Source organism: Ovis canadensis, chromosome 26 (genome assembly GCF_042477335.2).
Source record: "Ovis canadensis isolate MfBH-ARS-UI-01 breed Bighorn chromosome 26, ARS-UI_OviCan_v2, whole genome shotgun sequence".
NCBI classification, from domain to species: domain Eukaryota; kingdom Metazoa; phylum Chordata; class Mammalia; order Artiodactyla; family Bovidae; genus Ovis; species Ovis canadensis.
In genome coordinates this window covers 55,902,059-55,917,374 of record NC_091270.1, presented here as the reverse complement: position 1 = coordinate 55,917,374, position 15,316 = coordinate 55,902,059, and the positions used below count along the sequence as shown (strand labels likewise).

The 15,316-nt window shown below is 46.2% G+C and overlaps 1 protein-coding gene across 5 annotated transcripts in view; it reads left to right on the top strand.

The window, feature by feature from the left end:
* Nucleotides 1-15,316, top strand: part of RARB (retinoic acid receptor beta) — an 863,700-nt gene that overhangs the window by 752,146 nt on the left and 96,238 nt on the right. For all 5 annotated transcript variants that reach the window (XM_069572811.1, XM_069572812.1, XM_069572815.1 and 2 more), the window contains one exon: nt 8,297-8,438. In XM_069572811.1, coding sequence (XP_069428912.1) covers nt 8,297-8,438 — 142 coding nt within the window. The remainder of the gene's footprint in view (nt 1-8,296; nt 8,439-15,316) is intronic.

Here is a 15,316-nt window from a genome sequence, read left to right as displayed (position 1 = left end):
TGTTTTTTACAAAAATGTTGTAAAGTCTAATTCTTTTTTTAAAAAACTTTTTGTTTTGAAGCTTAGTCAATTAACAATGCTTTGATAGTTTCAGGTGAACAGTGGAGGGACTCAGCCATACATATACATGTATCCATTCTCCTCCAAACTCCCTTCCCATCCAGGCTGCCAGGTGAGTTCCACATGCTGTACATACAGTAGGTCTCTGCTGGTTATCCATTTTAGATAGAGCAGTGTGTACACGTCCATCCCAGACTCCCTAACTATCCCTTCCCCTGGCAGCCATAAGTTCATTCTCTAATCTATGAGTCTCCTTCTGTTTTGTCAGCAAGTTCATAGTATCATGTATTTTTAGATTCCACATATAAGGGATGTCATGCGATATTTCTCCTTCACTGTCTGACTTACTGCACTCTGACTGTCTCTAGGTCCATCCATGTTGCTGCAAGTGGCATTATTGCATTCTTTTTAGCGGCTGAGTAAGATTCCATTGTCTATATGTACCACGTCTTCCTTATCCTTTCCTCTGTTGATGGACATCTAGGTTGCTTCCATGTCTTGGCTATTATAAACAGTGCTGCGATGAACATTGGGGCGCATTTATCCTTCCGGATCATGTTTTTCTCCAGATGTATGCCCAGGGGTGGGATTGCAGGGTCATATGGTAGCTCTGTTTTTAGTTTCTTAAAGGACTTCCATACTGTTCTCCGTGGTGGCTGCACCAATGTACATCCCAGTGTAGGAAGATTCCCTTCTCTCCACACCCTCTCCAGCATTTACTGTTTGTGTATTTTTTGATAGTAGCCACTCTGGCTGGCATGAGGTGATATCTCATTGCGGTTTTGATTTCAATTTCTCTTATAATTAGTGGTGTTGAACATCTTTTCATGTGCCTCTTGGCCATTTGTATGTCTTCTTTGGGAAAATGTCTATTTAGGTCTCCTGCCCACTTGTTGATTGAACTGTTGGTTTTTGTGCTGTTAAACATCATGAGCTGTTTGTAAATTTTGGAGACTAATCCCTTGTCAGTCACATCATTTGCAAATATTTTCTCCCAATCTGTGGGTTGTCTTTTTGGTTTATTGTTTATTGTATCCTCTGCTGTGCAGAAGCTTTGAGTTTAAACAGGTCCCATTTGTTTATTTTTGTTTTTATCTCCATTATTCTGGGAGATGAAAAAGACATTGCTGCAATTTATGTCAGAGTGTTCTGCCTGTTTTCCTTTAGGAGTTTATAGTGTCCAGTCTCAGATTTAGGTCTTTAGTTTATTTTGAGCTTATTTTTGTGTTTGGTGTTAAAGAAGGATCTAATTCCATTTTTTTACATGTAGCTGTCAGTATCCCAGCACCATTTGTTGAAGAGACTCTCTTTCCAACATTGTGTAGTCTTGTCTCCTTTGTCATAGATTAATTGATCATAGGTGCATGGTTTTAATTCTGAGTTTTCTATCCTGTTCCATTGATTTCTATTTTTGTGCCAGTACCATACTGTTTTGATGACTACAGCTTTGTAGTGTAGTCTGAAGTCAGGGAGCCTGATTCCTCCAGCTCCATTTTTCTTTCTCAAGACTGCTTTGGCTATTTGGGTCTTTAGGGACTCCATATAAATTTTAAGATTTTTTTAGTTCTAATTCTGTTAATGAAGCCCTTGGTAATATAATAGGGATTGCATTGAATCTATAGATTGCCTTGGGTAGTATAGTCACTTTAACAATATTGATTCTTCCGACCCACAAACATGTATGTCTTTCCATGTTCTTGTGTCTGCTTTGATTTCTCTCATCAGCATCTTATAGTTTTTAGAGCACAAGGCTTTTGTTTCCTTAGGGTTGTTCCTCAGTATTTTATTCTTTTTAATGCAATGGTAAATAGAATTGTTTCTTGAATTTCTCTTTCTGGTCTTTTGTTAATGTATAGACATTCAGCAGATATCTGTATATTAATTTTGTAACCTGCAACATTACCAAATTCATTGAAGAGTTCTAATAGTTTTTTGGAAGAAGACGTTATATATAATTATATTAATTATATGTAAAGCCTAATTCTTAACCACTTCCTTTGTAGCTTAGTTAGTAAAGAACCTGCCTGCAATGCAGGAGACCTGGGTTCGATTCCTGGGTTGGGAAGATCCTCTGGAGGAGGAAATGGCAACCCACTCCAGTATTCTTGCCTGGAGAATCCCATGGACAGAGGAGCCTGATAGACTACACAGTTCACAGGGTCACAAGAGTCAGACACGACTTAGCAACTAGACCACTGCCATAAAGGAGAGAGTGAGGTGGGTCACTGTTTTCCATGACCTGTGTAGGTATGGGGCATTTGACTAGCTCGTTGAGGGAACTGGGAATCTTAAGTATTTAGGTATAGGAAAATACTTAGGTTTGCAAGAAACAGTTACCTTTCCTTCTGATTTCTGATTGTTTATGTCCTGTAGATAGTAGGTCAGTTAGTACAAGGGCACCTTGTATCCCCAAGGGAAGACAAACGAATTCTGAGTAGGATGTGGGTGTTCCGTGGTTATTGCTAAGATATGAAGCAGATGGCTCACAAATGGCTCTAAGGCCTATGTGGCCTTCTCTACCATATGAGGGTTTTTTTTTTTTTTCTTTTTTGGTTGAACTCTAGTTCTTTGATAGCAAGAGTAGAAGAGCGTGAAGTAAGAAAGGCTGAAAAATCCATGATTAGGAAACACTTGGCTCAGTTTGTGATGCAGGTCTGTCTTCTTGACCTTGTGGCAGAAAGCCAGGTCCTCAGGCTAACTGGTGACCGGCGACTGTGAGCCAGTTCCTGGGGTTGGCACCCAGCGACTGTGAGCCAGTTCCTGGGGTTGGCACTGCAACCTCAGTCTGGCCACAGACACCCGCCCTGGGTCCCCACAGAGGTGAGCTGAGGTCTCCACTCCAAGAGAAAGCTGAGGCCATCTGAAAGCCCTCTGGTTGATTAGCTTTTAAACCCAAGGCCAGTCCCAAGAAATCATGGTTGTTTCTGGCTTTGTTTTTTTCATTCATTTTATTGAGGTATATTTGATGTACAGTGTTGTGTTAATTTCTGCACAACAGAGTGACTCAGTTATACGCATACTTGCTTTCTTCTTCATACTCTTTTCCGGGATGACTTATCCCAGGGCATTCCATATAGTTCCCTGTGCTATCCTGTAGGCTCTTGTGTTCATCCATCTTGCATATCACAGTTCGCAGCCACTGATCCCGGACTGTGGGGCCATCCCTTCTCCACCCCTCCTCCGCCTCGGCCGCTGCAGAGCTGTCCCCTGTGTCGTGAGTCTGAAGAAGCCACGGCTGTTGCCCCGCAGGTGGCAGGTCTGTCCGTCCCTGTCTCCACACGCCCCGCCTCCTCACTGTTTGCTGCCCCCGCAGAAGCCCCCTCGTCCTCGCCCTCAGGCTGTCTCAACGTGCCCCTCCCTGCTGTGATGACCCACCTGGGATCTCAGAAATGTACATCTGGGAGGGGTCCCGGGACTCAGCCACCAGCCCCTCCCTCAGGGGAGGGGTGGGCCCAGCTCCCCGCAGGGACTCCCCGGGCCACCCCTCAGCTTCCCCACCAGGACCCTGCTCCTCCTCCGAGGAGGACCGGGCCCTTCACCTGGACCTGCTCAGCTTTTCCGCCTCTTCTCCTCCAGGTGTGTCTCCACCCATCTACCAACTGCAAGGACTGGCACACTTGAATTTGGTACTATTTTATGGAAATTTGTTTTTTGACTTTTTAAAGAATTTTTAAATTTAACTTTGATATTGGAATCTAGTTGATTCACAATGTTGTGTTGGTTTCTGCTGTTTAGCAAAGTGGTAAAGTTACACGCACACGTGTGTCCACTCCTTTTCAGATTCTTTTCCCGTACTAGTCACTACAGACTGTTGAGTCGAGTTTTCTGTGCTGTATGGTAGGTCCTTGTTGATTATCTGTTTTATACGTGTGTGTGTGTATGTTAACCCCAAACCCCTCATTTGTCCCTCCCCTCCCCTTTGGTAACCATAAGCTTATTTTAAAAGTCTATGAGTCTGTTTCTGTTTAAACTCAATACTTCTAAAGCACATTTTACATAAGACAAATTTCAGCTACAGTTTTTTTGTTTTGTTTTTTTGTGGGAGAGGCTACAGTTTTTTGATTCCCAAATTACCAGGCTCTCAATTTTAGGTGGGACAGATTCCTGGCTTTAAACATTGAGTCACACAGTGAGAAACGTGTTTATTATCTCGCAGGCCCTTGAAGGGAAGTCTCAAGGTAGGGCTGATCTCGTCCTCAGTCTTGGTCTGTCCCTTTTCTGCCAGAAGAGAGGAGGCTGGACTCCCAAGTCTTTAGCACAACCCGGATCCAGCAAGAGTGAAATCACTTCTGATTATTGTTTTATTTATTTATTATTATTATTAATGTATTTAATTTTTGGCTGTGCTGGGTCTTCATTGATACGTGGGCTCTTCTCTCGTGGAAAGTAGGGAGCTACTCCTCAGTGCTAAGCGCTGGCTTCTCACTGCAGTGGCTGCTGTTGTTACCGAGCACAGGCTCTTGGCGCAGGCTCAGTAGCTGTGGTCCACGGGCTTATTTGCTCTGCAGAACGTGGGATCTTCCCAGAGCAGGGATCGAACCCGTGTCCCCTGCATTGGCAGGCAGAATCCTATCCACTGTGCCACCAGGGAAGTCGTGACTTCTGTTCTGCTGGACTTCATTCTGTTTATTGTGTGGGTGCCCTCTCATTATTTAATGACAGTGCTAGCTTTTGAATTGAGCCAGAGGTTAAAGGTTTTTATTTTAAATAATGCTAGAAATAAAAGAAGACTCAACCTAGATAAAAACATTAAGTAGGTTAAAATGTTGGTGGCACGGGGCTATGGTGCCACCCACACGCATGCACACACGAGATTCTCCAAGCAGTGGGAATGAGGTTTACTGAACAGCTCACAATATCTCCTGCAGGGGAGGGAGGTTTGGACAAGACAGGCCCCTCTGTGGCTTCCAAGGGCATTTCCGTTCACCCAGCCTGTGTGCAAAAGTAACTGACGGCATCCTACTTAGCCAGCAAGTCGTGGTGGAAATAATTTAGTGAAACTCAGATTCCCCTTCTGAAATCCGGCCTACACTCTGATTTGGAAAACTAAGAAGTCCTATTTAGTTTCTGCTATCACTGTTACTGAACCTCACTCCCTAGATAATTAGTGACGTATAACGTTCTTAAGCCTCTCTTCTTCCATCTCGGTGTCATGAGATTGGTTTCCTCTCCTCTGTGCTCCCTCACCAAGAATGTGCCGAACTGAGTATTCGGTTTTTAATAAGCAAAGGAGGCCACCTTTGTCCACACCTCACTGGCCTCACACCTGCAGAAACTGGATCTTCCAAATGCCAGTGTTTGCTGGCAGTAGAGCAGTGAAGTGTTTGTAAGTAGAGTTTGTACATCTGGCGGCCAAAAGTGTCCTGTATGTATGAATATTTTCTGCAGGAAAAGATATGTTTGAAGTGACCATAGGGCACAGACTCTCTTAGAGTTGCAGGGTATTTATAACCTGTTATTTTTAGGTTCTGAGCATATTTGTAGCTCCAGAGGTACAAAAATAAACTATGTTTTCTTGGAAAAAATGTGTGTATCTGGGATGTGACAGGAGTTGAAACCTTAAACAAGATTTCTAGGCATTTACGGTTGAACGATGCCAGTGAAAATATGTTATTTAGACATTAAAATCCTAGGGTGCCCACGTCCATATCCTAAATGAAGTGTGTTACATGAGCTTTCTTGGCTACTGTGCTTTAGCTTTGAAGGTTTTTAGTGCTGGCTCCTGGAGTGTTGTTAATGTCCTGCAGGGGAAGGTGAACGCAAATGGTGAGTCTTATTTGCGGTTCAGCACACTGGGTGGTGTGTTTCTTATGTTCAGGAGAGTTGTGTCTGATGTAGGTAAAAGTCGCATCACAAATATAAGGTCAAACTCCTTGCTTTTATTGCCCCTGGCAGCAGAGAGGTTACTGACCAGCGACTGGAGGAGGAAAAAGACAGCTGGTTTCCTCGTCAGTAACCATTCATTCATCTGTGTGTTAACAAGCGTCACTCAATCTCCCATTCTCTGCAGAGCTGTGTGGGGAGATGGGTAAGCAGAGAGGAGAAGGTGGGGACCCTGTGCTCCTGGAGCCTAAAGTTTGATTTGTTTCATCCGAGTATCACAAAAATCAAGCTAAATTGCTTCTTTGGTCAAATTGTAACATCCAAAAGTTAATAAACAGTGAAAGTGAAGTTGCTCAGTCGTGTCCAACTCTTTGCGACCCCATGGGCTGTAGCCAGGCTCCTCTGTCCATGGGATTCTTCAGGTAAGAATACTGGAATGGGTTGCCATTTCCTTCTCCAGGGGATATTCCCAACCCAGGGATTGAACCCGGGTCTCCAGCATTGCAGGCAGACGCTTTACCCTCTGAGCTACCAGGGAAGCCCTAATAAGCAGTAACTTATTCAAATATGCAGTAAACACATATTGAGGATTTACTGAATTCATTAATGAGGAAAAGAGAAGGAAGACAAATTGGTTCAAAGAAGGATATGAGCAAATGCCTAGGTAGGTGCACAGGCAGACAGTGTACCCGATACAGTGATGGGAAAAAAGAATGCTGGAGTAAGACGGCAAAGTTAGACACACCTGACTGATGCCCTGCAAGGCAACAGAACAGTCATCTTGGGTCATATCTCAGCTGGGCAGGAATCTTTGCATCTGTAATAGACCAATATGATTCTTAAGTTACCAGTCCTCCACAGTCTTTACAGAGTCAGGGTGCAGTCAATAATAAACAGTAAGTCACAATTTGTTACGTCTCCTGAGACCGTTAGATGACCCGGGTGAGTTTATGAGTCAGCGCCGCGCATGCAGACTCTCTGCGAAGACGGCAGCATTCTGGGCACGTGCTGTCCAGACACTGCGCGTACGTGGCTGCTGAGCGTTTGAAATGTGGCTAGTACAAGTGAGGAGGCAATTTTTTTTGTTGTTTAATTTTTAACACACAGAATGGGAGAAAATATTTGCAAGCAAAGCAACCACAAGGAGTTAATCTCCAGAATTTATAAAGAGGTTGTGTCGCTTAATATGAAAAAGAAAAAAAAAAAACCCCCAATCAAAAATAGGTAAAAGATCTAAGTCGACATTTCTCCAAAGAAACCATACCGATGGCCAAGAGGCACATGAATAAGGACTCTCAACATCGCTAATTATTAGAGAAATTCAAATCAAAGCTGCAATGAGGTATCCCCTCACAAGAGCCATAATGGCCGTCATCGAAAAGTCTGCACACAAGAAATGCCAGAGAGGGCGTGGAGGGAAGGCGGAGCCCTCCCAGCGCTGGTGGGAATGTAGACCGGTGCAGCCACTCTGGAGAACAGCTGGAGGCTCCTCAAACTAAAAATAGAGCTACCATAGGTGCAGTCCCACCCCTGGGCATATATCTGGAGAAAACCAGGGTTCAAAAGGATACACCCCACCCCATGTTCATTGTAGCGCTGTTTACAATAGCCAGGGCGTGGAGGCAGCCCGAGTGTCCGCTGACAGATGAACGGATAAGGACGTTGCGGTGCATGAGTACAGTGAAATACTACTCAGCCACTGCAAAGAGTGGAATCGTGGCCTTTGCCACAACTTGGACGGACGTGGAGACTATCATACTAATTTTATTTAATTTTCATCGATTTTGACTTAAATGACCACATGTGATTAGCAGGTACCGTTTTGCACAACATAACTCTAATATGCCATTAAATGACCAAGCAGTCATTTTTCTGCCTTGTTTACAACCGTGGCAAATATTTTTCTTAAACACTCTGTAAATTATGTTTTAAATACAGTTACATGAGCTAAATATGTAAAAGGAATTGGAGAGGACACCTTTGAAAAGACCTAATTCTTTCATGAAGCATATAATTTCTTCTGCAAATTGAATGCTGCTTCTGTTGGGGTTCTTGACAGTAGACTCACCTGAAATCACTCTGGCCAACGTGGGAACCACTTAGGAAGTTAAGCCTGTCTGGAGGGAAGTCAACTCTGCATTGTATTTCCCGAGGCATTCATTTTCTTTTAGCAAGATAATAACAGTCATGTCCAGTTTTGATTAAAAGGAACTTTCTGCTTTGCAGCAAACGGAGAGACTATGAATATGAGTATCATATTTCACAAGGATACAAGGATTTTAAGGCTTAAATAAGTTAACTTTTCTGCTGCCATCACTTCATTACTCAGTCAATGCATTGATAAGGTTGACTTTGATTTCGCATGAAGCTCGGTAGTTTTGCCTAATTTCCACCTCTTTTCACTTGCCCGCAGGGCTTTTTCCGCAGAAGTATTCAGAAGAACATGATTTACACTTGTCACCGAGATAAGAATTGTGTTATTAATAAAGTCACCAGGAATCGATGCCAGTACTGTCGACTCCAGAAGTGCTTTGAAGTGGGGATGTCCAAAGAATGTAAGTGGAGCTTCAGAAATTCTTTTTCTCTTTGCTTTATCTATAAATATGATTACTCAGCCTCCAAAATCAAGTTGTGGAGGACATCAGCATGTGGAATTCAGGCATGACACTAATGATACATTGCCACGGTTAGGTGTCAACAGAGATGGCGTGGAAAGAGAAAACTGGGGATTTTCAGATAAAATTTGAGTGGCATTTGGTGAAAGGGAAGGAGCTGGGTGTCGTGCTTGTATTCCAGGGCAGTTCGTAACTGACTCTGTCTCTGCTGGTAACCCAAGCGTGTCCTAGAACCACACGGAGACCATTCCCCCATCTTGACAGGAGGAATAAAGAGCTCTGCCTGTATTGATGAGAATAAAACGAGGCAGAGGCACGTGGAAATAATGCACCCTTTCTCAGAGGGGAGGGAGCACCGAACTTTTGCTGTCGAAGAAACATTTAGAAATTTGGCACGTTGACACTTTTCCAAACTTGATTCAGCTTTTCTCCTTCCCACCACCCCTTCCTCCAATTTTACACTTGATTAATTCAGAAGAGAACACGTGAATAGATTAAAAATGAGCGGTCCATAATCATCGGCTTATGGGGCTTTGAAGTAGACATGCTTTAACACAGGCAGAGGGAATACAGCACCGAAAAATCGCTGCTTGTGGGTTCTCCTTGGTGCTTTCAAATGAAGAGAGCGGGAACATGCCAGACCAATGCCCTGGCTTGGGCGGGTGTGAGGAAGAGGCAGGTGTGTGTGCCAGGGGGAACAGTTGGCGGAATCGCTGCCCACCTGCCCTGCATCCCGTGGGGGTCTCGTGGGGCCCTGGGCGGGGTGGCCTAAGCGGCTCTGGAGATGCTGAGCCGCGCACACCATTGTCTACAAGTGTGGGGCAGAAATCCACAGTTTGGCAGTGGGGTTTGAAGGCTCATGTTGTTCAGAGGGTCTTGGATTTTGGAACTGGGACATGCGGCTCAGTGCCAGTGGAGAAGGTCCCTGGAGCCAGGCGGGCCCACACTGAGGGTGTGTAGCTGGCCGCCTGGCTCTCCCCTGGGAACTGTGACTCGAGGCTCTTTCTTGGTGGCCTGCCCAGCGTGTTCCTAACTGTGCCCAGGCTTTAAATGGGCTTTTCCACTTCTTGGGTTTCTACACTTCAGGGAAGACATCAGGGTTGGATCAATTCACTGGACTCAAGCCATCAGTGTATTCTGTTCCAGGCACTATCATTGGTTCATGGTGAACTTGTAACCTAGGCTGGTCCAGTGAGAAAGAGTGCAAGACTCACTCTCATGATCCGTAAAAGAAAAAAAAATGGTTAAGTAGACTTCATTAAAATCAGAGATGTCTGCTGTTCCAAAGACACTGTGAAATTAACGACAAGATAAGCCACAGGTGAGGAGAAAATATTTACAAATCACATATCTGATAAGGACTTAAATGCAGAGATAGAAAACCTTCGAAAACTCGATGATAAGAAAGCAAATAACCCAATTAAAAAAAAAAAAAAAAACTAGTGCTCTTCAAAAACGCGAAGATTCTGAAAGACAGAATGGCTGAGACATTACAGCTAAGTGATCCTGAAGATGCTGGAGCAGGAAACTGTCCATAAAGGACATTATTGGGATGGTTATTGAGATTTGAGTACAGACCGTAGGTTAGGATTGAGCCCGCTTTAAATTTCCCGACTTTGATCATTGTGCTTTTGTTATATGAGAAAGCGAATGCTCTTATTCTCAGTATCTGCAACTAGCTCTCCATGGTTCAAAAGACAAGGGTGTGTGTGTGTAGGTGTGTGGGTGTGTAGATGTGTGTGTGTGAGACAGAGACAGAGAAATGAGAGAGAAAGAAGAGAGAGGTGGAAAATATCAAACCTTACGCGTCTGAGTGAAGGGATACACCGTGAAGGAGCTCCGTGTACCATTCTTGCAACTCTTAAGCAAATTTGAAATTTTATCAAAGTAAAATTACTAAAACAAAAGACTCATGCTTAGAAGTGTCCCACCTTCTGCCGCAGGTGCCCAGGGAGGCAGGTGCCTCCCCACAGGTCCTCTCAGCCCTGAAGGAGGTCAGTGACAGGTCAGAGCAGGCTGTGTGGATGGAGGAGTGGACAGACAGACAAACTCGGGCCCTGACAGCATCCCTGAGTTGTTGAACCAACCGCCCCAGAACCTCTGCCTCCAGGTCATTGGGTGGTATCTGCCAAGAAGTCATCATGAAGGCCCCTGGGCTGGGCTCTCATTCATAATTAAGCTGCCGATGAGCAAGCGTGGGGTCACCAGCCCCATGGGTACCAGACAGGGAAGCATCCGGCAGGCGGCATCCTCCGGGGGTTTTGACTGCAGGTGATTTCAGCCAGTTCCTCTGATCCCCTCTGGGCTTCAGAGCTATCAAATAAAAGAAAAATCAACGAATGTTATGGTACGAAAGTAGTCTTTACTTAGTTCAGGCCCTAAACCCTACCACTGATGAGAAAAGAGTGATATTGCCCTGAAAGCAGCAGATCATTTTTATGTGTGTGCAAGACCCACAGGCTGTGCCCTTAACTCCCTTTTTTGGTCTGACGTTCTTTAGATGTGGATGTTACACTGCAGTTCTGTGGGGGAATTTTGGTTCAGACTGCAATTATAAAAGAGGAAGGCAGCTGTGGACTCAGGGTAAATCGGTACTTTTGCCTTTATTTTGTGTAGGCTAGAGACCCATTTCCTGCTTACATTACTTAAAACCCATACCCTGCTGCTCTGTAAAAACTGGCAGATCTGTTGCCAATTTAAAAAAAATAATAATAATGTTCACACCCACAGGAAAACTCTAGTTTCAACCCTCAAGGAACTTATCACTCTAATTAGTTTGAAAAATATAGGAATGGGAAGAAAATGGGATCGTTATGCCCGAGTATACAAAAATAAATGTATTTTCTTTAGAAGGAAATCAAAGGCGAAGACAATAAACACTTGGAGTATAGTGACTGAGAGTCTAATAGAAAATTTAAAAAGTTGAAACAGAAGGAAGCAGGAAAATAAGAGAATCGGTAACCAATTAGACCACAGTATCCGCAACTGAAACAAACCCAGAAATCATAGAGACTCTTGGGATGGTCGAGCTGAAAATGGATCTCAGAGATTGGTTTTCATTCACCTCTCTCCCTTGACACACAAGTACACCAGGACCCAGAAAGGCGAAACGGTCCTCCCAGCCATCCCCTACTGGCTGCAGACAGAGCCAGGCCTAGAGTTCACGGCTGCCACCTCTCCTTGCCACGCCTTCTCCGCAGCACCAAGACGAGCAAGGTTTGCCTTCGGGTCTAGTCGTAGCTCATGTCAGTTCACTAGGACGTTGCAGAACTCTCTGGATGCAAGGGACAGAAAACCCAGCTGAAGCTTGCCATAAGCTCAGAAATCAGCACATGGAACGGGACTTTCCGGATACCATGACTAGATCCAAAGGCTCCTGTTTGTTTTAGGGGCATTTTCATTGTCCCCTTCATCTCTCCCAGCTGGGTTTTGTTTTGTTTTGTTATTTTACTGTGTTGGTTTTGTTTCTGGGAAGCTTTTCCAAGTGGCTGATAAAGATGGCCAACCAACAGCTCCAGCCAATAGCCCACCCAGCAGAAACACAGGGACCCAGATCCTCGGTGAAGGCAGGACTTGGGGGTGGGGTGGGGGCTGAATAGTGTGATTGGCTAGTTCCGATCCGTGTCCATCCCTGGACCCCGCCCCCCCGAGCCAAGAGTACAGGAAACCAGAAAGATGGGGGCAGAAACGACTTCATGTTCACCATGAAGCATCAAGTCTTACGGCACTGTCCCCAGTATGTTCTTATTCTTGAATCTGTGGGGGGCGGGGGAAGACACCTCAGAATTATAGTGCTTGCTAACACAGACAAGGTGTTTTCTGTGTACCAGACACGATGTAAACTGCTCATATGTCATCCCATTTGATCCTCGGAGCAACCCTGTAAGATGGGTTAGTTTCAATTCCTCTCTCCCCCTGTTTTAGGAAGATATGGACTTTGAGACACAGAGAGATTAATTTACTCACCGTAACACAGTGGGTAAGAGGCAGCCCTGGGCTTAGGGCCCAGGGAGTGACACTGTGTGCCCTAAAAAGCAGCTTTGAAAACTCTGGGTTTTATTGCCAGTGGTTAATAAAACAGCAGTCACACTCTTTGCTGTATATTAGAGATCTCCACCCTAGAAAATCCTGTGCAAATTTAATTTTTGTAGATCAAATTTGGTTTTAAAAGTATATGGGGATGTACACATAAAGCCTTTACTGTGTGTCCCATCAGAAAAGCAAGGTGGTTTATTTTCCTGTTCCCTGAATGCTGGTAGGCATACCTTCTGTTTTCCAAGAGCTTTGTACAAGAGGGGAACCTGTTTTGTTTTGTTCTGTTTTTGCAGAAGAGTAGCTATGTGTCAGAGCATGGGATTTGAAAGTGGTAACAGCAAGGGGGGGGAATCGATTTTCAGCCGCATTTGAAAAGTAGTACAAAAATTTATGAAGAACTTGGTGAGGAGGGAAAGGAAGTAATGTGACTTCAGCTTGAGTGATGAGCTTCTGCAGGTGGGTGGGAGGCTGGTGACCACATCAGGCAAGGAAAGTGTGCAGCAAAGCCCTAAAGTGAAAACCAGGGGGGGAAAAAAAAGGCTCAGCAGCAAATGAAGACAGAAATTTTGGGATTGAGAATGAGACGCTGGGTCCAGACAAGCTTGTGTCTGTGGTGGGGAGGGAGCAGGTTAAAGCCACGCTGCTTAGAGACGACAGGAGGGAAACGGACAACGTGCATTCCGGCCAGTGGCAGAAAGCCCCGTGATAGTTCACAGTTTTCAACCATTGATCAGCAAAACTAAAAAAGGGTTGGATAGAAAATGCTTTGACTCTGTGGGCCGCGCGACCTCTGTCCCAGCCCCTCAGCTCTGCCGCTGGAGCACAAACCCAGCTATTGCTGTTGTTTAGTCGCCCGGTCGTGTCCAACTCTTTGGGACCCCATGGACTGTAGCCCGCCAGGCTGCTCCTCTGTCCACGGGATCTCCCAGGCAAGGATACTGGAGTGGGTTGTCATTTCCTCCTCCAGGGGATCTTCCCGACCTGGGGATCGAGGCCCTGTCTCCGGCACTGGTGGGCGGACTCTCCACCACTGACCACCGGAGAAGCCCAATCACAGCTACAGAAAATATATGAGCAGAAAGGTGTGGTTGTGTCCCAGTGCAGCTTTATTAGGTGTCGGGTGGGTTTGGCCCAGAAGTACTCCTGCCTTCCTGGCATCCCCAGCGGTCACCTTGCCGGCTGCTCTGTGACCTCACCCCCAGCTTCCCCCCCATTGCCACCTGCTTTTCTCCTGTGACGGGTAATCACTCAGCTTCCAGCTGCCCTAGAGCTTCTGGCCCTTGAGCCTCTCAGAGCTCTGAGCTCCTGCAAAGCCTGTGCCCTGGGGTTGGGTTGCCACCCCCTTCCCCATCCGAGGAACCCCAGAAGCCTGCTGAAATGCCGCTTCCTCCCTGAAGCCCTCCGCATGCTCCGCTCTCTCCCCTGTGCTCCAGAGTGGAGGCTCTGTACATCTCTCTAGGAACCACAGGCTATTGTTATCCCGTGAGGCTTCCCAGCTTGATTATAAACCCCTGAGAGGCAAGTGTCGTCTGTTTCTCACCTTGTAGCCCCAGAAGCTAGCATGATGCTTGCACAGTGAAGTCAGGTTGGTCAACGTGCTTAACTGTGGCTGTACTGAGAGACACCCTGGCCTCTGCGAGCTGTTAACCACAGAGCCTTTCTGGATGAAACTATTCAACTGTCACTCACTCACTCCTCTGCCCCGGGCCCAGAACACCACACACACCTTCTCCAGGGCTGTGTTCTCTACCTGGATGAGCGTAGCCTTGCTGCTGACTGACCACCTGGGCATGGTCTGAGAAGGGATGCTTTTCCTCCTGTTCGGAGGCCGGTGTTGCTGCCGTCAGCTTCCTCTGGCTGGTCGCCTTCCCTGGCAGACTTAAGCTCTTCTAGTGTGTTCACTGGGGAGACCGTCGAGCCGAGCAGGCATAGCGTGTGACTGTGCATGAAAAACGCAGGGAGGGTGGGAGGAACTGGGATGGATGGGTGGGGGGCGAGCTGTGGCTCTGTTTTGCCAAACCTTGGTAATGCTGGCCAGGGTTCTTGGCCTCCTCTCTCAATAGACATTGATTAGAGGCCAGACAAGAAATTCAGGCAAGGCTTTATTGGGGTCCCTGCTTCATAAGGGGGAGTGAAAACAAGTAATGGGCTCCCTTGCTCACTCCCTGAGCAAGATGGGGCAGCTGGTTCCTTACATGAGGGATGGGGCTGTGTCCTGGGCTTCCCTGGTAGCTCTTTATGGCTATAAAGAACCCGCCTGCAGTGCAGGAGACCCAGATTCAGTCCCTGAGTCAGGAAGACCCCCTGGAGGAGGGCATGGCAACCCACTCCAGTATTCTGGCCTGGAGAATCCCATGGACAGAGGAGCCTGGCGGGCTACAGTCCATGGGGTCACAGAGAGTCAGACGCAAAAGAGCAACTAGAGAGGGGTGGGGGGTGGTGTGTGTCCAGGGGTCAGGCTGGAGGGGTGTCTTAGGGTCCGCCCACCCCTTTGGTGGTGTTGAGTGCAGGGGGCATGCGCAGTTCCCTGCTTTTGTTCCCGACTCTGCAGAAGTGGCAGTTGGGTTTTTTGGTCTCTCTGTATATCTTGTTGTCCATAATTTGCCCCAACTGCTCACATATGTGCAGTTGTTTTTAGTCCCTGCTAGTTTCTTTGTTGCTGGGAGAGACGTTTGTCCAGGTGCAAGCACAGCGGCAAAGGGTCCCAGGTCCCAGGCTGTCTCAGTTCAGTTCAGTTCAGTCACTCAGTCATGTCTGACTCTGCGACCCCATGGACTGCAGCA